The following is a 22,475-nucleotide window of genomic DNA, read 5'->3' as shown; positions in this document are numbered from 1 at the left end:
TCACCTTACACAGGGGTGCCAGACAAGCAGGACCACGGACAAACCCAAGCCCAGAGCCCAGGTAGAGCCAGGGGTCGACATGTAAAACAAACAGGTTTATTTATTGATAAGCGGGAATGCTGTCCAGCATACAGTGCAAACTCTCATTGTCTCAGGATCAACACACGCAAGGGAACTGAGGCTCCACAGTCTCCAAATTCATCGCTTCCTGGCTCTGCCCAGTGATGCCAAGGAAGCCCGAGGTTCTCCCAGGACTGTCCACCAGGGGGCAGGTGCACTCCATCGCGTTCTTGTGTGGGTCCAATGCGGGCAGAAACCTGGCCAGCCTCCGCAGTCTGACTTTCTTTTTTAAGAGACAGGGTCTCACTCTGTTGCCCAAGCCGGAGTGTAGTGGCGCGATCATAGCTCACTGCAGCCTCAAACTTCCCGGCTCCAGTGATCCTCCCCTCAGCCTCCTGATTAGCTGAGATTACAGGTGTACGTCACTGCAGCCAGCCAGTCTGACATCTTGATTCCAAGGTGGAAAACTCTTCTTGTCTCCATGGTAATGGCTGGACTCTCCCACCCTCCAATAGTTCAGCTGCCAGGCTCAAGTCCAGTGGAATTTATCAACAATTTATCACCCTGCCCCCACTCTTCTAGATAAGTTCATGCCTTCTCCTTTATCCCCATGCACCTGAGACTGAGCCAGCCTATCCAGGAGCCCCTCAATCTGCTTACTCCTAGAATCCGGGCAAGGCTACACGGGTTCCCCCTCTGCAGGGCTTTGGGCATGTTTTGGGGAGGGGAGGGGGAAGGCTGACTCTAACGGGGAGGAATCCCAGCATCAGCGGCTTCAAGGCAGGCCGTTCAACGTACCGACCTTGGCTACACACACCCACAACACGCAACACAGACACAGACACAAGACTGGCACTTGGATCACACTGGCCATGTACCAAAGTGGCGAGGCAGCCGCTTGGGGCCAGGGAATTGAGGGTGTGGAGTGAGGAAGAAGAACCCACCCCTCTGGAGGGAGGAGGAGGGTCTAGGCTGAGGTAGGAGGAGAGAGATGGCTACGAGGACTCAGTCATCTCTAGTTCCTGAAATTCCCTGAAAGGAGACGGTGTGGCCCAGGACACCACACCAGGCAGCAAGAAAGGAGGGGCGGGGCTGCAGACACCGGGGTGAAGGCGGAGGGTGTAAATGGGAGGTGGGGGGTTGGATGTGGCTGGCAGAGCTTGGCTTTGTTTGTCATTGGCTTGTTGGCCGGCGTGGTACTTACCTTTTTAGAAAACTGGCAGATTTCCAGTTAGAAGTGCATTATCTTGCCCAGGCCACAGCACTGAATACAGTGGCCAGCCTGGGCCCTCTGGGCATCTTTCACACCATGGTACAAAAGGACAAGTTAGCATTTGGAGGTGGTGCTTTCTTTTTTTTTTTTTTTGAGACAGACTCGCTCTGTCGCCCAGGCTGGAATACAGTGACTCGATCTCAGCTCCCTGTAACCTCCGCCTCCAGGGTTCAAACGATTTTCCTGCCTCAGCCATTCTGAGTAGCTGGGACTATAGGTGCCTGCCACCACGCCCGGCTAATTTCTGTACTTTTAGTAGAGATGGGGTTTCACCATGTTGGCCAGGCTGGTCTCGAACTCCTAACCTGAGGTGATCCACCCACCTTGGCCTCCCAAAGTGCTGGGATCATAGGCATGAGCCACTGCACCCAGCCTGAGGTGATGCTTTCCAAGCCTCCTGAGCTAACCTGAAGGACCCCGTTCCCTACAGGGCTGCTGCTACCTCCTCCCTGCACAGAGCCCTGGGACTGTCCCGCAGTCTCAGCCTCAGGCTGAAGCACTGTCCTGTCTTCATGGGTGACTCAGGCAGCATCCCTCCTGAAAGCCCCTCTGCAGAGAAGGATGCTGGGATTTTCTGGAAGCCAGAGCTAGGTCAGAGCCCAGGGGAGAAATAAACAAACAAACAAAAAACCTGAGGGCTCCAGAAGCCAAAGCTCCCAGGCCCAGCTGGGCGGGGCAGGCCACAGTGAGTCAGGGACTTGCCCCAGCGTGCCCCGAACGTCCATGCCCAGCTAGCCTTCCGAGAGGGACACACCGTGGCAGCAGAGGCTTTCCACAACTCACTGCCTCTGCTCTCGGTCTGCAAGTCAGAGGGAGGCTGTGGCTGTGGAGGGCACAAAAGGAACTTGGCCCAGAAAGCGCCATAGAGTCCTAGTGGTGGGGACCTGGAAGGACGAGCGCCCCTTCGCAGGGTCATACTGCCAGGGCTCAGCCCGCCTTGGCTACGACACAGCCCATACCAGCCTGGTTAACTGGGCTTCATCCCAGCATCGGGTACGCCAAGGGGCAGGGGCTTCTCTTCAGTGCTCCCCAGCAGGGTCTCTGGCGTCTCCAGCTGTGACCGAAAGGCACATTCCTCCTTGGAGAAGGGGACCTGCTCGTCCTTCGGGGAACCCGAGGGGCTGGCATCTGTGTCCCCCATCGTGGAGCTGGCTTGAGAGGAGCACTGTGAGCTGTGGTCAGAGCTGCTACAGACATTCACGATGCAGGTGACATTGACCTGGGTCCCATGGCCACCAGGGGAAGAATCTGCTAAGCACAAGATGGGGTGGGGATCAGTCCAGGGGTCCGGGAGTGGGGCCCTGAGACCCCTGCCCAAGATGCAGATTCAGACACACGGGAAAGAGCACTGGGCCAGGAGCCAAGAGACCGAGATTCTAGCCCAGCTCTGCTGTGTGACCTTGAGCAAGTCACTTAACCTGCATGTGCCTCATTTTCTGCTGAATAAGAATAGCATCACCACCTACCCAGCCCCAATCACCCCAGAGATGGGAGGAGCCAATGATATAAAACAGATGTCTACTTGGGAGGCCAAGTTTATAGGATCGCTTGAGCCCAGGAGTTCAAGACCAGACTGGGCAACATAGTGAGACCCTGTCTCTTCTGTCTTTTTTTTTTTTTTTTTTTGAGACAGGGTCTCAAAAGAGTGTGGTGTCACTCTCTCAACTCACTGTGACCTCTGCCTCCGGGCCTCAAGTGATCTTCCCATCTCAGCCTCCTGAATAGTTGGGACTACAGGCCACCGCACCCTGCTCATTTTTTTGTAGGGACAGGGTTTTGCCAGGTTGCCTGGGTTGGTCTTGAACACCTGACCTCAAGGAATCTGCCTGCCTTGGCCTCCCAAAGTGCTGAGATTACAGGTGTGAGCCACCGTGCTCGGCCTCAAACTTAACTCTTGATTCTACTCCCATCTCCCATCCAACCCGCTCCTCCTCATCACAGTTCTCATTGCTGCCATCCACCCAGCTGCTTGGGCCCAGAGCCTCAGACCCGTCTTTCTCCCATATCACACACTATCCGTCATTCCTGCCTTGTCTCCCTTCAAAAGATGACATCTGGGCCAGGCACGGTGGCTCACGCCTGTAATCCCAGCACTTTGGCAGGCCAAGGCAGGTGGATCACCTGAGGTCAGGAGTTTGAGACCAGCCTGGCCAACATGGCAAAACCCCATCTCTACTCAAAATACAAAAAAAAAAAAAATTAGCTGGGTATGGTGGCAGGTGCCTATAATCCCAGCTAGTCGGGAGGCTGAGGCAGGAGAATCACTTGAACCCGGGGTATGGAGGTTGCAGTGAGCCAAAATCACACCACTTCACTCCAGCTTGGGCGAAAGAGCAAAACTCCATCACAAAAACAAAAACAAAAGATGACTTCTGCAAGGGTCACCTGCCCTGCTGCTTCATGGTGCAGTGAGCTATGGAAGCCTCTGCCCACTCCCATCTGGATGGCTGTGAACAGGCTTCCACCCCGCCCCCCTGAAATCTGATTCCCATCAGCAGCCAGAGCTGGCCCTTGAACTTGGCAGATCACCTCCTTGGGGGCTCAAAAACCCAGTCCTCACCACAGCCTACCAGGCCCTGTCTGATCTGGAGCCTGCCTTCTCCTGCCCCCTCTCCTGCGGCTCCGAGACCTTGATGGGGCTCCTTACAGCCACACTCCCTGCTGCTACAGCCCCTTGAGCCCTTCAGGTCCCCTGGGCTTTTGCACAGGCTGCTCCCTCAGCCTAGAGAGCTCTTCTCTAGTGCTCAGGCCTTATCTCAAAGGCCACATCCTCCACGAAGCGCCCCCCGCCCCCTGGCCTCCCTCTCTAGAGACATTTACTTCCCATCCTATCCACCACTCTCTGGGTCCCTCCCCATTTCTGTGATCTCCAGGGTCCCGAGCTCCTGGGGTCCCCAACCAGACTCTCAGCCCAGGAGGGCAGGGACTTTTTTTTTTTTTTTTAATAGAGACAGGGGTCTTGCTATGTTGCCCAGGCTAGTCTCGAACTCCTGGGCTTAAGTGATTCTCCTGCCTTGGCCTCCTGAAGTACTGAGATTACAGGCATGAGCCACCTTGCCTGGCCAGACCAGGAACTTTTTGATCGTTCCTTGCTGCTTTGCCTGTAACAGGGAAAAGTCTATGGGTTTTTTTGTTGGTGGTGGTGGTGGTGGTGGTGGTGATGTTTTTAAGTGAATTTGATTACCAACATTTACAATTCAGGCATTTACATTTAAAAATCGGGATTTATGGCTTCCCTTGGGAGCCAGATGCAGGAGATCCGGCCAAGGCGAGCCCAAGGTTTGCCTCACCTTCCCGCCCAGCCTCTGTGGGCGGCTGAGTTTTCTCACTGGTTGGGGAGGCACAGGATGGTGGGTTTGCTGAGATGAATGTGAGGGGACTGGCATACAGTAGCCCCCTCAGAAAATGAACGTTGCTGCTACTGTTGCTGCAGAGGCCTGCTGAGTGCCCTCACCCCAGCCTGGTTCCCCCTAACTCCAACTACTCGGGCAGCCGGGAGGCAGATGGAGCTGGCAACCTGCTGTGCTCAAAACAGCCTCGGAGCAGATGGTGGGGGAGGAGGGCTGAAATCACAGGGCCGGAAGGAAATTTCCACCGAGCCTCCACAGCACCCAAATGTCACCCAAAGTCACCATGGCCTTTGCACATCGAGCATGAGACATTGCGGGGGTGGATGGGGGACCACGAAGGGGCACAACCCTGGGGTTTACAGGTTCCCACAGTGGAGGGAGGTGTTGGGGTGGGAGGGAGAGATGGAGAGGGCAGAGGCCAGGGAAATGGGTTGGGGGACTCGGGAGAAGGAGCACAGAGCAGAAGGGGCAGAGGGGAGAGGGGAGGGCAGACATGGTCAGGGCTCCACTCTGGGCCAAGGAGGGAGCCACACCAGGTGTAGCAAAGAAATCAGAAAGATGGGTTGGGAGTGTTGGTTCACGCCTGTAATCCCAGCCCTTTGGGAGGCCAGATGGATCACTTCAGGTCAGGATTTCGAGACCAGTCTGGCCAACATGGTGAAATCCCATCTCTACTAAAAGTACAAAAATTAGCCAGGCGTGATGGCACATGCCTGTAATCCCAGCTACTCAGGAGGCTGAGGTGGGAGGATCACTTGAACCTGGGAGGCGGAGGCTGCAGTGAGCAGAGAAGTAAGCCAAGACTGCGCCACTTAACTCTAGCCTGGGTGACAGAGCGAGACTCCATTTCAAAAAAAAAAAAAAATCAGAAAGACAAATTAAAGAACTGGGCAAAAACTCAGAGTTTATAACTGGAGCACACTCATTCACTCATTCAACAATGTTTAGGGCCCCTGCTCTCTTCCGGGCACTGACCCAGGCCCTCCCACAGGAAGTTCTCAGGCTGGAGTGAGGAGCACTGATGAGACGTCCACCGAGGACGCTGGGGGCTATGACGGGGCAAACAGAAATGGGCAAGTCAGCTCCTGTGGGCAGTTGGGGACAGGTAGGAACAGGTGTTGCAGGCAGGGGTGGCATGAGTGCAGGCAAGAGGCAGGGGTGCAGTGAGCTGGGGAGCAGCCAGGGGTGAGTGAGGCTGTGTGGTGGGGGCTGCAGCCATCAGTCCCACCTGGAGGCAGCCCAGAGGGAGCCTGATCCTGGTCTGGTGCCCAGCTGAGCACAGTGTCACTCATCTCTCGCCAGCCCTGGCAAGGAGGCGCCATAGCTCACCTCTAGGTGAAAAAACCAAAGCTTGGCAGAGTTAAGCATCCCGCCCAAATTCTTATGTCATCAGAGTGGCCGGGCAGGGATCTGAGACTGACCCAAGTTCATGGTCATTCCCTGAATTCTCACTGGCTGGCACTGCCAGGTAAGAGGGAGAGAGGCACAGGCCAGCAGACCCTGTACAGGAGCCCCTCCAGTGTGGGCCCTAGAGACGCCAACCAGGAGTGACATCTGTCATAGACCAGGTCCAGGGCAAAATGCAGCCCGCATTAATGGGACACGAGCCCCACAGTCCCAGCGTCTCAGACCCAAAGAGACCCAGCAATAAGCTGCAGTGAGTGGAGCCCATTCCTCTGCCAACCCCAGGGCTCTGGAGCCTGACAGCCTAGCGGTGAGTCTGGTTCCTCTGTTTACTAGCCGTGTGCCCTTGAAGAAGCTGTTTAACCTCTCTGGGGCTCAGTTTCCTCATCTGTAAAATGGGATAACAACAATAACTATCTCTCAGCGTTGACGTGCAGGTCAATTTGATGCATGTAAAGTGCCCAGCATAGTGCCTGCTGTACCGTAGCCTTCTGTAAGTAGAAGCGATTGTTGTGATTAGTTATTAGTAGCTGGGCCGTGTTGGGCCTGCGGATACAGGGATGAACGAGGTGATCCAGGCTCACCAGGTGTCCCACAAACTGGTGAGGGAGACAGGAGGAAAAGACAGTGTCTGTACACACAGCCTGACAGTCCTGTCAAAGGGAGGCCAGGGCGTGGTGAGCCCGGAAGAGCAGCCGGTCCAGCTGGGGGTGGTGGTGGGGATGGGGTTTCGGGAAAACTCCTCTCCCAGATACTGGGGACTTGGACAAGCTGGGGTTGTCCCACAGAAGGAAGGATGTTCAGGTGATAGGCCCAGCACGGGCAAAGGCGGGAGGGAACTTGGGTTCAGCGAACCAAGGGAAGTTCCCTGTGGCTCAGGCCTCGTCCCACTCTGTGGGGAGGCTCAGGAGGAGACGGCTAAGACAGAAACCGGGTGAGAAAGACCAAGGAGGATCGGGATGAAGCCAGGTGTGCTCCCACCTCTTACCTGAGCTCCCGGTGCTGGCCCGGGCCTCCCCAGCCCCACTGGCCTTCTCCGCGGCTGGTGCCTGTGGCTGGTTCTGAGTGGGCGCCCTTCTGTCCAATGCGCTGGCCGAGCTCTCCAGGGAGCTGCTGCTGGAGCTCGGCACTGTGGTCAGCAGGTGCTGCTGCTCGGGGCCCTGTGCACCCCGGGCCTTATCAGCAGGCAGGTGAGGCTGGATGGGCAGGGGGTGGCAAGGGAGAGCAGTCAGCCCACCAGCCAGCCCCTTCTTCCCCTCCTCCTTCCCACTGCCATCCGCATCTCTTGTCATCAGCACTTCTCAGTTTACATGACGCTTCTGCCCACCCTTGCACGTTCTTTCCACACACGGCACTTTTTGGGAGGTGTGATTCTCCGTGGTTTCTGTGTTTCTGTTATTCGCACCCAGCTGCTCTATTAGAGTGAGTGTCCTATGAGACCACCTGGCCCTGTTCACCAAATAGTCTTAGAGGTGGGGCAGGATTTTCATCCTTATTTTGCATAAGAGAATAGAAGGAATTCACCCCATCTGCACAGGGAGACGTGGCCCAGCCTAGCAACCAAGAGTGTGGACTCTAAACCCAGACCACGCAGTGCAAATCATGACTCTACCACTCACTTGCTGTGTGACCTTGGACAAGTTACTTAACCTCTCTGTGCCTCTTTTGTTTGTTTGTTTGTTTACTCTATAAAGGGAGAATACTAACCTACCTCATAAGGTTGTTGTGAGGATTAGATGGCTGAATATTTGTAAAGTGCTTAAAACAATGCCTATTACATAGTAAACTCTATACAAGAGATTGTTAAATCAGAAGTAGGCAAATGACTACCCAGGGACCCAGTCCAGCCTGCCACTAAGAACGGTTTTCACTTTTATTTTTTTGAGACAGGGTCTCACCCTGTTGCTCAGGCAGGAGTGCAGTGGCACAATCATAGCTAACTATAGCCCTCCATTTTCCAGGCTCAAGTGATCCTCCTGCCTCAACCTCCTGAGTAGCTGAGACCACAGGCACGTGCCATTTCCCCCGGCTAATTTTTTTGTTGTCAATTGTTTATAGAGACAGGGTTGTGCTATGTTGCCCAGGCTGGTCTTGTACTCCTGGGCTCAAGCCAACTTCCTACCTTGGCCTCCCCAAGTGCTGGGATAACAGGCGTGCACCACCACACCCCAGTGGTTTTCATGTTTTAAATGGTTGGAAAAAAATGTTTAAGAATAATCTGTGGCCAGGCGTGGTGGCTCATGCCTGTAATCCCAACACTTTGCGAGGCCGAGGCAGGCAGATCACCTGAGGTCGGGAGTTGGAGACCAGCCTGACCAACATGGCGAAACCCCATCTCTACTAAAAATACAAAATTAGCTATCGTGGTGGCACATGACTGTAATCCCAGCTACTCAGGAGGCTGAGGCTGGAGAATCGCTTGAACCCGGGAGGCAGAGGTTGTGGTGAGGCAAGGTCGAGCCACTGCACTCCAGGCTGGGCAACAAGAATGAAACTCCATCTCACAAAAAGAGAATAATTTGTGATACATGGAATGATGGGAAGTTCAAGAAGTTCAAGTTTGGGTATCCAGTAGCACAATTAGATCAGAATACCCACTCTCAGTTGGGTGTGTGCTGTCTATGCAGGTAGCTGCTTTCCTGTCACAGAGGCAGGTTTGAGTAGCTGTCACTGAGACCATACAGTCCACAAAGCCTGAAATTCCTACCATCTGGCCCTTTACAGAGAAAAAGTGCAGACCCTCGTGCTCTGTCAAGCACTCCAGGGCAGAGAGCGCTCACATCTCAGACCCTCTGCTGCGCTGCCTCAGCCTCTTGTTCCAGAGTCTGCCCACAGGCTGCTCTGCAACTTCCCCCGGTGTCTTCTTCCCGTAGAATAATAATAATAATATTAGCTGACATTTGAGTACCACCCAATGCCATGCACTCTACCTAAGTCCCTCCCGACACTTTCTATATTGATTCTTCCAACAGCCCAGTGTTATCCTTGCTTTGTGGAAACTGAAACACAGAGAGGTTGAGTTACCTGCCCAAGGTCACGGTTAGGACATACTATGGCTGGGCTAAATCCCATAGTGCCTTCCCTGGGTGTCTGGGGTTTCAGCTCTGGAGGCTCAAGGCAAGGTCCCCATTTCCAGAAACCCACACTGGAGTAAGGCTGGAAATTCCTCTCCCAGGCTGCTGTCTGTTCCCACTGACTGGCCAGCACGCACGCCCTTGCCTTGGAGTTCTGGGCGATTGCTGATCGCAGAAAAAAAAAGGAGATGGCAGGGACCACGTTCCTAACAGCTGCCCTGGCCCCCTGGCCTGCCTAGGATGAAAACAAGGGTCCCAGGCAGAAGGAGGGTAGAGATGAGTGAAGGGCTGATGGAGCTCGCCAGCCCTGCAGCGGGAGGTGAGAGCAGGCGTGGAGTGAGCAGCGCAGTGCCACAGCACCCCCCAGGAAAGGGTGAGACCTCCTGCCTCCCTCCAGAGGGAGCTACAATTCCAGATGTGGTCTGAGAATAGCTGCGAGTACCAGGGTCCTCTCTGTCCAGTCACTGCAGCCCCCGGCTCCCATGGCTTCTCGGACACCTGAGCGCCACCTGCACCCTCAATTCCCCGAGGCCAGCCCACAGCCTCTCACTCAGGACTGGAGGGATCCTGTGCAAGCTGTCCCCAAGAGGCCACGGAGGCCCAGAGAGAGTGCGCCCTGTGCTCAGTATCACACGGCTGGCCCGTGGCAGGAGCGGGACAAGCCCAGACCAGCTTCCCCAGGAACCCCCGCACCCTCCCGGGCTGGGTCCCCCAGTTTTGGAGAGATGGAGGGCATTGCAGGTTCATGCTGAACCTCCGCCCAGGTGGTCTGACGCTGGTCACTGCCCACGACCACCCCCCAGCCCTGCTCTGAGCCTGGAAGGGGAGGAGAAGCAATCAAGTGTCACTCCTCACAGAACCCCACAGAAGGGGTTTTTCCGGCCTGTGCCCCACCCCCTCTGCTGGTGGCTATAGCCACGCAGAACAAAAACCCCCAAAGGTCACGGCCACCTCCCTCCTCCCAAGCCACAAGTCGCAAAGTTCAAGCAGCCCCAGGTGGTGCAGAAGCAGGCTGAGTCCTGTTCCTTGGGCTGGGATCCCAGTAGGGCCGAGTACTAAGGAGCCTCATTCAAAACACAGGATCCCGGGGCCAGGCGCGGTGGCTCACGCCTGTAATTCCAGCACTTTGCGAGGCTGAGGCAGGCGAATCACGAGGTCAGGAGATCGAGACCATCCTGGCTACCACGGTGAAACCCCGTCTCTACTAAAAATATAAAAAATTAGCCGGGCGAGGTGGTGGGCGCCTGTAGTCCCAGCTCCTAGGGAGGCTGAGGCAGGAGAATGGCGTGAGCCCGGGAGGCAGAGCTTGCAGTGAGCCAAGATCATGCCACTGCACTCCAGCCTGGGCGACAGAGCAAGAATCTGTCTCAAAACACACACACACACACACACACACATACACACACACACACACACAGGATCCCAACCAGCCAGCCAGTCAGCCAGCACCCTCAGCTCCCAGCACCCCTGGCCCAGCCCCGCTGGGCAGAAGCAGAGACCCAGCAGAGCCATAGGCCAGGTCCTCCAGGTTCCTGCTGGGTCCGTCTGTTTGTGGGTTCACAAGGCTCACACACCTGTATCTACAGGCATGAGGGTGTGAAGCATGCACACGTGTGTCTATGTTAGGGGACGTGTGTGCATATCTGTGAGTGAGGTAGTGAGTGTGTGTGCTGGGGTGGCGAGGAGAGTCACTCCTAGGTTTGCGTTCCAGGCTGCTCTCATGAGCTATGCCACACTGGGAAAGTTACTAACTTCTCTGGGCCCACGATTCCTGGGCCTTATAATGGGGGGCAAGAATCACATTGCCTGCATGTGGCAGCATGGCTGTGAGAATAAAGAATGCTGGGCACAGTGCCTGGCATCCATTGAACACCTGATAAATGTTCGTGCCTGTTATCAGATATGGGCCCATGCATGAGTGTGTCCATGGAGGTGATTGTGGGTAAGCTCACATGTTAGTGTTTTGTTTTGTTTTGTTTTGTTTTGTTTTGTTTTGTTTTTGAGATGGAGTCTCGCTCTGTTGTCCAGGCTGGAGTGCAGTGGCGCGATCTCGGCTCACTGCAAGCTCCACCTCCCAGGTTCACGCCATTCTCCTGCCTCAGCCTCCCGAGTAGCTGGGACTACAGACGCCTGCTACCATGTCTGCCTAACTTTTTGTATTTTTAGTAGAGACGGGGTTTCACTGTGTCAGCCAGGATGGTCTCGATCTCCCGACCTCATGATCCGCCCGCCTCGGCCTCCCAAAGTGCTGGGATTACAGGCATGAGCTACCGCGCCCGGCCACATGTTGGTGTTTTCTAAACAAAGGGACGCCAATGTCTCCCATGCCCTGGGCGTTCTTTCTGTGGTAGGAGGAGCACGTGGGTGCTGAGTCTACACTCTAAGCCCAGCAGCCCAGCTCAAGAGGACTCTCCACTGGCCTCTTAGCAGGAGTAGCTGCTGGTTGAGGAGTAGCGTGGGACACAGGCATAAACCTGATTGAAACCTGGGCTATGCCACTCACCTAATGATCTAATCCTACAGGAGAAATGGAACCTCCCTGAGTCTCAGTTTCCTCCTCTGTAAAATGGGGCTAATGATGCTCCCTGCCCCACAGGGATGTGTGGGGACTCAGTCACAAAGAGCCTGGCAGGGCTCAGCCAGGGCTGTGCTGGGACAAGCTCAGGCCTGTGCAGATTTCTTCCCAACTCCATATTCAGGAAGGTCTTGGGAGTTTGAAACTGGCTACAGTGGGAGTGTTTATACCACAGAAATTAGCAAACACCACAAATCAGGGTTTGGGTTTTTTTTTTTCCCCTGCTAGACACACCACCAGGTACTCAACAAATACTTGAGTCACTCATATTCAGTGAACACTGAAAGCAATAGTGAAAGGAAAAGGGCCAAGCGCAGTGGCTCACACCTATCATCCCAGCACTTTGGGAGACCGAGGTGCACAGATCACTTGATTTCAGGAGTTCAAGACCAGCCTGGCCAACATGGCAAAACCCTGTCTCTACTAAAAATATAAAAATTAGCCAGGCGTGGTGGTGCATACCCGTAGTCCCAGCTACTCGGGAGGCTGAGTGGTGGGATGACCACTCGAACCCAGGAAGCAGAGGCTGCAGTGAGCCAAGAGGGTGCCACTGCACTCCAGCCTGGGCAACATAGCTGGAAAAAAAAAAAGAAAGAAAGAAAAGAAAAAAAGAGAAGAGAAGAGAAAAGAAACGAAAAGAAAAGGAAAAGGGAAGCAGAGGCTGCTGGGCCACACCCAGGACATCTTCAGTGCACAGAAGATTGGGAAACGCTTGGTGGGGAAAGGGAAGGCGACAGCTGGGCTGCTATGGAAGAGCTTGGGGGAGACACCTGCTCTACACATGCCACCAGGAGGCAACCGTCAGTGTCACTGAATTGAAGCTGGAGTAAGGGAGCAGCGAAACTCACTTGCCGGGGAATGAGAAAGTTTCCTCCCCACTGAAATACTGTAGGGCAGGGCAAAGAGCACTGAGATGGGAGTCCAGAGATGACACATTGCAGTGTGACCTTGAGCAACTCAGTTTTCCTCCCTGTATCTCTTTTCTTGTCACCAAAATCAGGGGATGAAATCAGTCTATCTGATTCCAAACACCCGGTGTAAACTTCAGGCATTGGGCGCCCCAGGGCTGAGCTGTTCCCTCGAGCAGTGGTTCTCCACTGGGGGTGATTCTGCCCCCCAGGGGACACTTGGCAATGTCTGGAGAATTTTTGGTTGTCACCACCGGAGTGGGAATGTGGCTGGCATATAAGTAAATAAAGGCCAAAGATGCTGCTGAATAGCATGGGACAGCCCCCACAACTGAGATATTTTATTTATTTTAATTTAATTTTTTTTTTTTTTGAGATAGAGTCTTGCTCTATTGCCCACACTTGAGGGCAGTGGTGTGATCTCAGCTCATTGCAACCTCCGCCTCCCAGGTTTAAGCGACTTTCCTGCCTCAGCCTCCCAAGTAGCTGAGACTACAGGCGCACAGCACCACGCCCGACTGATTGTTGTGTTTTTAGTAGAGATGGAGTTTTACCATGATGGCCAGACTGGTCTTGAACTCCTGACCTCAAGTGATCCATCCACCTCGGCCTCCCAAAGTGCTGGGATTACAGGCATGAGCCACCATGCCCAGCCAAGATCTTTTTAAAAAATATTTATTTTATTTTATGTTGTTTAGGGATAGGGTCTCACTGTGTTTCCCAGACTGGTCTTGAACTCCTGACCTCAAGTGATCCATCCACCTCGGCCTCCCAAAGTGCTGGGATTACAGGCATGAGCCACCATGCCCAGCCAAGATCTTTTTAAAAAATATTTATTTTATTTTATGTTGTTTAGGGATAGGGTCTCACTGTGTTTCCCAGACTGGTCTTGAACTCCTGGACTCAAGCAATCCTCCCACCTTGGCCTCCCTTAAGTAAGATGTTGTCTCAAATATCCATGAGGTTGAGAAACTTTCTCTACCTGCCCCTGAGGTCGAGAAAACTCATCGGACTCTGTTTTCTCATCTATTAAATTGGGTAAAAATCCTGCTCTGCCTACCAGGTGCAAGGCTGTGACAGACCCATGTTCTGGCTCACCCCATACCCACTTCCGACTCCCCTCCCTTGTCCTCCTTCTCCATAGAGACTGGAAAAGCAAAGCACCCTCTTCCCCAGCTTCCCTTGCAGCTATGGGTGGTCATGTGACACAGTCTGATCAGTGAGATGAAAGAAGTCTACCCAGGGCTTCTGGGAAGGTGTCTGATTTACTGATAAGGGTGCCATGGCTGGCCTGGCCACCTGCCCCTTCTTCCCACCTCAAACTTAGAGGTGACATATGAAGTGATGATCACCATCTTATGACATGAGGCCACAAACAAGAGAACAAAAGTCAACACACTAAAGATGACAGAGCCTGGGGTCCTGCTGGCACCATGCAAGGGGGCAGTGGAGGCCATTCCAGCAGATACCAACCCTTTGACTTCTTACAATGCAAGAAAAATACAGCCCTTTTTTCTAAAGTCACCTGTAGATTTGGGGTTACTTGCAGCCAAACGCCTTCCTGATAGAGAATGAATGAAATACTATGATATGACACTATTGGTCTGTCTCTAACAGAAAGCCTTCACAGGCCCTACTTTATAAAATAGATCAAAGGTGAGTTGCTTTGGGAGGACCCAGGGCCCAGCCCCACAATCTCTACCTCAAACCTGAGAGATGACCACTTCTGCCACACCCAAGGGTCCTCTGTGGGACACTGGGCTACCTCAGAATTCAGTCTGAAACCACTGCTCTCTAGGGCCGGGCGCGGTGGCTCACGCCTGCAATCCCAACACTTTGGGAGGCCGAGGTAGACGGATCACGAGGTCAGGAGATCGAGACCATCCTGGTGAACATGGTGAAACCCCGTCTGTACTAAAAATACAAAAAAATTAGCTGGGCATGGTGGCAGGCGCTTGTAGTCTCAGCTACTTGGGAGGCTGAGACAGGAGAATGGCGTGAGCCCAGGAGGCAGAGCTTGCAGTGGGCAGAGATCTCGCCACTGCACTCCTGCCTGAGTGACAGAGTGAGACTCTGCCTCAAAAAAAAAAAAAAAAAAGAAAAAGAAAAAGAAAATCACTGCTCTCTGAGAAAGCACTCTGTAAACACAATGGAGGCAATGAGAAACATCATTGTCAGCTGACCGAATGGCACCACCCTGCAAGCTGGATCGAGCAGACACAACCCCCATTTCATGGTAAGGAAGCAGCCATAGAGAAATTTCACATCTGCCCAAGGTTGCACTGTGGGTCCACGACCATGTGCCTGCCATGAACGCCACAAAGACCTCTGCTCTCTGCCGGGGCATTTCACACTCACAGCCTCTGTTAGCCCATGGAGGGCTGCCTGACTCCCCGGCCTTTCCTCCACCTCCCAGAGCTCTGCACACCTCCTGACACTGGACAGACAATGACAGAATTCACTGCTTCCTCTGTGACAGCCCAGCCCTCCAGGAAGGAGACCCAGGGAAGAGGGGGAGAGGGCAGTGGAGACACTCACCACCTTGGCTTCTCTCTGCAGGCACAAGGGCTTCTCTATAAAGAAGAGAGGAGACAAGTAAGGGAGAGTGACTTCCTCAGGCACATCTGTCCTAAGTAGAAGGGCAGTGTGTGGCCTAATAGAAACAGCAGAGAGGCCCAGCCCTGCAGGGAGCAATTGCCTACCAGACAAGGTCCACAGAAGCCCCACCCAACTCTACCTGCCTCCACCCCAACCATTCTGCAGTCCCCCATCTGTGCCATCCACGCCTCCACTGAGGATGTGCGTCCTTCCCTGCACAGACTCCACCCATCAAGATTTTACCCACCTCAGAGACCAGCTGCTGCAGGAAGCCCGAATCCCCCAGGCTTCCTGGATAGGAATCCTGAACTCCTACCCTTTGGAAAACCCTGATCACCTCTTGCCTTTTAGTAATTAAGTTAGCAGAGGTGCCTTCCGCCCCAGGTCCTAAGCTCCTACAGAACAAGGACCCCCATATCCAGTTCTGTCTGACCCCTAAGGCTGTGCCCGGTGTTGGACTCACAGGAGGCACCCCACAAAAGCTTCCTGAACAAGTGGATGAAGGAAGGAAGGATAGACTCTTACTTTTCACCTGGGTCATGATGACACAGTTCACCACTCCTATTATTAGTAGACCCAAGGCTGTCACGCCCACAATCAGTCCTAGAAAGAAAAGAGAAGCTCAGACAGCTACAGAAAACAAACTCAAATGTACCAGGGGCCAGCCAGGCAAGCCAGGGACCCAAGGTGCTTCGGGTCATTGCAAGTGAGGGGCGAGTCTAGGCCGGAGGTTCTCAAATCCAATTATAAAGCAATCACGTCTGTGGGCCTCATTCAGCCTAAGGGCCACCAGTTTGAGACCTCTGGCCTGATGCAGTTCTAGCCCCAGAATGGAAGCCCTGGAGGTGATCTGGCCCAGCCCACTGTCTTCTCAGCCTAATGCGCTCATCAGAAACAGCAGCAAGGAGACCATCTGCATATTCAGGCGAGTTGCTGACCCCATCTCTCCCCTATCCAGGGATTTTGTTTTGTTTTGAGATAGGGCCTCACTCATTGCCCAGGCTGGAGTGCAGTGGCGTGATCATAGCTCAGTGCAACCTCAAATTCCAGGGCTCATGTGATCCTCCCGCCTCAGCCTCCTGAGTAGCTGGGACAACAGGCACCATCCCACCCAAATAATTTTTTAATTTTTTTATAGAGATGGAGTCTCACTATGTTACCCAGGCTGATCTCAAACTCTTAGCCTCAAGCAATCCTCCTGCCTCCTTGGCCTCCCGAAGCACTGGGATTACAGGTGTGAGCCACTGCATCCGGCCCACCCACTTAGGGTTTTTGAATGATAGCACCAGGAGTGGGGAGAAAGCAGTCTCACTGCCACCTGTATCCCAGGACAGGGCACAGGGTCCAGCCCACCGTGGGCTCTCAGTAAAACCATGGGAGAGGGAGAAAGAAAGACAGAAAGACAGGCAGACAGAAGGAGTGAATGAATGAGCCTTCTTGTGACTTACCAACTGGAAGAACGATGTCGCCCGTGCTCCCTTCAGCTGGGGGGCTGGGGCCCATCGGGGGCAGGAAGGAGGTGCCTGGAGTGGTGCTGGGTCCTGGAGTTGGCTGCGTGTGTTGGGATCGTGTGGACACTGGCTGGGGTAAGTGTGCTGCCCCTGGGGCCATGCTCTGGGTGGGGGATGTGGACGTGCAGACTGCATCCATGCTTGCATTCCCAGGGATGGCCACCACGTTACAGCTGGAGGAGGAGGAAGCTTGGTCAGTAGGCAGCAGAGGACAGAGTGGCTGGGGTGGTTGGGATCACTCACGGGTCCCAGCAGGCAGGATAGGAGAGTGACGATGTGTGCCCTCTCTGAGGACCACCCCCTCCTGTCCCTCCCCCACCTCCCCATGCACCCACCCAGTCCTGCCTTCCAGGGCAAGGTTCTGCCCACCATGCCATTTATCCTGGGACCCACCCTCAGATAAAACAATCTGGACAATGGTGGCTGGTGAGCTACTCTGTGTCCTGAACCCACAGTCACCCAGGGACAGCCCCTCCCTGCTCCTCCAGAACCAAAGGACTCAGCTACTCACATCTGGTGGGGCCTGCAAATATCCGTGGATGAAGTCGTGTCGGAGAATGTCCCCGGGGCACAAGGCTTGCACACCACGTCAGATGTATCAGTTCCTTCAGGGAACAATCTGAACTTGTCAACCACTCAAATACTCTGCGGGACAGCTGGGCCTTGGCACTAGATCCCTAGGAGTAGTCTGAGGGTCCCAAGAACCTCTATCTGTACCTCCATCCCTTAAACACACACAGATGCCTGTACACACATGCACACGATTGGGCTGTAGAGTTATGTGAGTTCATCTTCTTGTACCATCACATAACTTTCCTAGCTTAGGGCTCGGTCTGATCCATCTCTGGGTCCTCTGGTTCCAGTACATAAGAGGTGCCTAGTAAGGAGTGCTGGCAGGAAGAATAAAGGGTGGCCAGGTGGACAGACGGATGGGTAGCAAGCACCTGGCTACCACTAACGGTGTTCCCAGCTGGACTACTTCATGGGTTGGTGCCCGTGACACTGCAGGGATGTCTACAAAGGAGAGACCCAAGGCGTCCCCAAAGACCTGAGCCCCACCCCATACCTGGTCTGGCTACGCCGAAGCCCGGGCGGCACTTGCGCAGCGGCGCGCACAGCCGGCACCCCTCCTGCTTGCTCAGCGCGCAGTACCAGCCGGGCCTGCAGGTGCAGATGCGGTTCTGTTCCCGAGTACAGGCTTGAGTTTCCACCTGGTCTAGAGCAGCGAGAGGGCAGCACACGGTCACGCCTGACTCCGCCACACCCACGCTGCCCTCCCAGCCAGCCCAGCACTCCCAGACAGCTCTGATCTCCAGGAGGCTGATGGACCGCCTCAGCACGGGGTACACACAACACTGGGTAGAGTCCGGGAGCAGGACCTGCAGTCCTGCTACTCCCCGCAGTCCCGCTCCTCCCCCGCAGTCTCCCGGCAGTTCCGCTCCTTCCAGCAGTCCTGCTCCTCGCAGCACGAGCATGCGCACCACTGTCCCACGCACCACCTCCTCAACCCTCACGTGGGCACAGTTCTCCCACCGCCTGCCCCGTGGGGCTGTGAAGAGGCTTTGGTGAGACAGAGGAGGGAAATGCCAGTGGTCAGGGTAAACTGTTGCACCTGTGCCACTTCCAACAACCAGCCTGGGGTAACTCCAGACAGCTGGAAGCCAAAGAAGCTGGAGTAGAGACGGGATGTTGGAGGCAGGGGTGTGAGGGCCCCCCTTTCTCTGAACCTACTCACCAGAGCTACAGCGGGAGCCGCAGCTCAAGCACTCGGGAACCCAGTTCCAGAGCTGGGTGTACGTGCTGTCCTCACAGGAGTCACACACGGTGTCTGAGGTCTTGGTACAGAAAACTTTTGCATGTTGGCCTGAGGAAGCAAGGGCCAGAGGTCTCAGCTGGGCGGGGCTTCTGCCAGGACCCTGGGCTCATCCGCTGTCCCCACAAAGTCCAGAGTTCTAAAGCCCAGCCGGGAAGGCTATTCTGTGGCGTTCCAATTCCTCAGAATCGTTTCCCATCTAGTATTGTACCACCTATCATGCCATTTCTGAACCCCTTGTGCTCAAAAATAGATTCCTCTCTGCTCTTTCTGGATGCTTGAACCTCCACCTCTGGCGACCTGTTATCAGTCAATCACACCTTAGTAAGAACTAGCTTGCCAGTTTCTTCCTTCTTGATAGATGGCTAACATTCTCCAGCTAGGGGCATGAATGACGGGGAACAGGTAGTAAGAATGTAGTCCCTGGTATCCTATCAAGGACGAGGGCATGAGCCTGGAGAGCAGGCATGCCAGGGACGGGGAACACCAATGGAAACCTTTAAAAAAAGGTTGACTCAGTAACTTTTTTTTGAGACAGAATCTCGCTCTGTGGCCCAGGCTAGAGTGCAGTGGCACAATCTTGGCTCACTGCAACCTCTGCCTCTCAGGTTCAAGCAATTCTCCTGCCTCAGCCTCCCAAGTAGCTGAGATTACTGGCGCCTGCCACTATGACTAGCTATTTTTTGTATTTTTAGTAGAGACGGGGTTTCACCATGTTGGCCAGGCTGGTCTCAAATTCCTAGCCTCAGGTGATCCACACACCTTGGCCTCTCTAGTAACTTCTTTTTTTTTTTTTTTTTTTTTTTTTGAGACGGAGTCTCGCTCTGTCCCCCAGGCTGGAGTGCAGTGGCCGGATCTCAGCTCACTGCAAGCTCTGCCTCCCGGGTTCGCGCCATTCTCCTGCCTCAGCCTCCGGGAGTAGCTGGGACTACAGGCGCCCGCTACCTCGCCCGGCTAGTTTTTGTATTTTTTTAGTAGAGACGGGGTTTCACCGTGTTAGCCAGGATGGTCTCGATCTCCTGACCTCGTGATCCGCCCATCTCGGCCTCCCAAAGTGCTGGGATTACAGGCTTGAGCCACCGCGCCCGGCCTCTAGTAACTTCTTAAAGAGATCCTTCCAGTTAATAAAAGAAAGAAAAGAGTCACTTTCCCTGGGGTGTCTTAAAATGGCTAGGGATGGTGACAGGTCCTCATATACCCACCTACATCTCAAGGTAACGGCTCAAAGCCCTCCATTGGCTCCCAGACAGAATAAAATCTAAACTCCTTACCATGGTCCCTGCTCACTCCTTTCTCCTCCTCCCCAACCGTACTCGCCCTCGCTCATCCTGGGCCACACACGCTGGCCCTGCTCTTCCTCCAGCTCACCAAACAGGCTCCGACTTCAAGCCTTCGCACATGCTGTTGCTTCCTCCTGGCACACTGTTCCCTGTATACGTGCATGACCTGCTCCCTCACCTCCTGCAGGCCTCTGCCCAAATGTCACCTCCGCAGAGACCTTCCCAGACCACCCTGTGTAAAACACGATGTCCTGCTCCGTCTCCCCTACCTTACCTGACCTTGTCTTTCTACAGCACTTAGACAGGACCACACGTCTCCTAATTTATCTGTCTGCATCACATTAAAATGCAGACTCCACAAGGGCAAGGATTTTGTCTGCCCTGCTCTCTGTGTATTTGCAGCACTCAGAACACACAGCAGATACCTTATAAACACGACATGAATGAATACAGACACAAATGAATAGATAGAGGGCACCGGGAGTCAGGCTACCTGGCTCCACCAACTGTGGCTGGGCCTCAGGTCTACCATTTCTGAAATGGGTAAGCATTCACAGAGGCAGTCAAATATGCACCGAGTGCCTACATGGCATTGTGCCACGTGCTGGGGATTCAGCAGAAAACAAGCCACTGTCCCTGCCCTGGAGGAGCACACAGTGGAAGCAACAAGGAGAGGGATCGGGCTATAATCACACAGCGAGGAAAGAGCTGCCATGGGAACATCAGGGGCCAGTGAGAGCTCAAAGGAGGCAGCACTTGTCTTTCAAGCTGAGTGCTGCCTCCTCCAGGCAGCCCCCCCTGACTCCCCCAGGAGCTAATTTAGGCTCCTCCTCCCCCTCCTCCTCCAGCTGGGCAGTGTGGAGCAGACAGGCTTCCTGGAAGAGGGGATATCTTCAGCTGAGGTCTAAAGGGCAAGTCAGAGTTAATCAGGGAAAGGGAGTTGGGAAGTGTGGCAGGAAGAGGGAACAGTATGTTCACAGGCCCAGAAGCAACAGGGAGCATGGGCCAGTGCATAGAACCAAGAGTTCAGTAAGAATCAAGGGCCATGCCCCTGCGCCCCAGCCCCTGTACACACACGCTCCCCCAGGGCATGGGCCCCGAGCTCCCTTGGCTGCCCTCACCCGGCGGACACTTGCTGCAGCACATCTGAGCTGTCTGGTCATAGTATTCTCTGAGCCGGCATGTGTTCCCGGATTCTGGGGCGTAGGGTGTAAATGCCACCTGGAAGGAAGAACGGAAAACTGCCATCAACAGGGCCGCCCCTGGGTTCTGCCATGCCTGATGCCCAGGTCTCCACCCTGCAAATGTTTGGCCCTCCCCCTGCCAGGCGGCACTGATGATGGATGGAGAGGTTCCTCCCCCTGGAGCACGGTACAGGAAGGGGAGCTCGTGCCTTCTTTTACCTCTCCTGCCTCCCCACCTCGGTGTATCCTCCTGTCTGCAGGCAGAAGCACTGAGTCTGCTGGCCAGAGGGCAGGGCTGCCTTTAGGTCTTCTCCAGTGCTGGGTGACCCCTAACTGTATATGGGACAGATATCCAGAAGATGGTGGCCTTGGTCACAGAGAACCAGGGTTCTCAGCACAAAGCTGCCCTCCACCAAGGATACCTCTCCTTCCCTCCCGCACTGGAAACATCCCTTGGTCTTTCAAGACGAGTGCTGCCTCCTCTGAGAGGTCCTCCAGGCTCTCTATAAACATGGAATATGACCCCTCTAACAGTCATCTCATTGTTCTGGAATGGTTACTTGCTTGTCCTTCCACCCACTGTGGGTATGTATGCACACACCTGTGTACACACACACACTCATGTCATGCAGACAACAGAGGTGGCAGCCTTGTCATCTCTAGACCCTCAATCTCTGACATGGGACCCACCGCAGAGCGGATACTCATCAGCCCAATGTTGGTTGATGACCATGACAATCGTTGCCATTTCTGAAGCACCGCCTAGGTACCAGGCACTGTTCTAAGTGTTTCCGCTGCTCGAGTTGGTGGGTGCTGTTGTACCCCACTCAGACCCCTGCTGCCAGCAGGGCACCTCTCCCCCAGCTGCTGTGGGTGTTGGCTGATAATGAATGCCCCACAGCCTCAAGGTGGGACCCACCCTGGTACAATTCATGGTCCAGAGCCACCTCCGTGGTGTCGGGCTGAAGCTGGTGACACGTCCCTGCTAGGCCCCCTCCCCTGCCCTGTCCTGCCTGCTTCTCCTGGGAGCCCTCCCTAGTAAATCACTTTCACAAAGATCCCTGCCTCAAACTCTGCTTCTAGAAGACCCTACCTGAGACAGGTGTGTGGTCTCAGCAAGACTTCCCAACCACCCAGTGAAGACGGACACAGCTTCCCTACTGCAGCCATGTGATAGAACAGGAAACCGAGGCCTGAGAGGGCAGGTCACCTGCCCAAGGTCCCAGACCCAGTAAGTGACAGAGAAGGGTTTGGACCTGGGTCCCATCTGACTTCACAGCTCACAATCTCAAACACTGTGCTGGAGGCCTCCAGGAAGAGACGAACAATGTAATGAATGAAAAGAGAGAGGGGGCTGGGTGTGAGGCCGAAGCACGCGGATCACTTGAGGTCAGGAGTTCGCGACCAGCCTGGTCAACATGGCAAAACCCTGTCTCTACTAAAAA

General features: G+C 54.4%; 1 protein-coding gene across 1 annotated transcript; it reads right to left on the bottom strand.

The window, feature by feature from the left end:
* Positions 1-81: 81 nt before the first annotated feature.
* Positions 82-21,094, bottom strand: TNFRSF1B (tumor necrosis factor receptor superfamily, member 1B). The gene is made up of 9 exons (XM_011962562.1): positions 20,968-21,094; positions 18,489-18,617; positions 17,820-17,969; positions 17,265-17,358; positions 16,691-16,926; positions 15,768-15,845; positions 15,183-15,217; positions 7,076-7,283; positions 82-2,581 (listed from the first exon to the last, which is right to left on the bottom strand). The coding sequence occupies exons 1-9, from the start codon at positions 21,092-21,094 to the stop codon at positions 2,301-2,303; spliced, it is 1,338 nt and encodes a 445-aa protein (XP_011817952.1). The 3' UTR covers positions 82-2,300.
* Positions 21,095-22,475: the final 1,381 nt, after the last annotated feature.

The sequence above is a fragment of the Colobus angolensis genome, unplaced genomic scaffold (assembly GCF_000951035.1).
Source record: "Colobus angolensis palliatus isolate OR3802 unplaced genomic scaffold, Cang.pa_1.0 Scaffold596, whole genome shotgun sequence".
Classification (NCBI taxonomy): domain Eukaryota; kingdom Metazoa; phylum Chordata; class Mammalia; order Primates; family Cercopithecidae; genus Colobus; species Colobus angolensis.
This window is presented reverse-complemented; position numbering and strand designations above follow the sequence as displayed.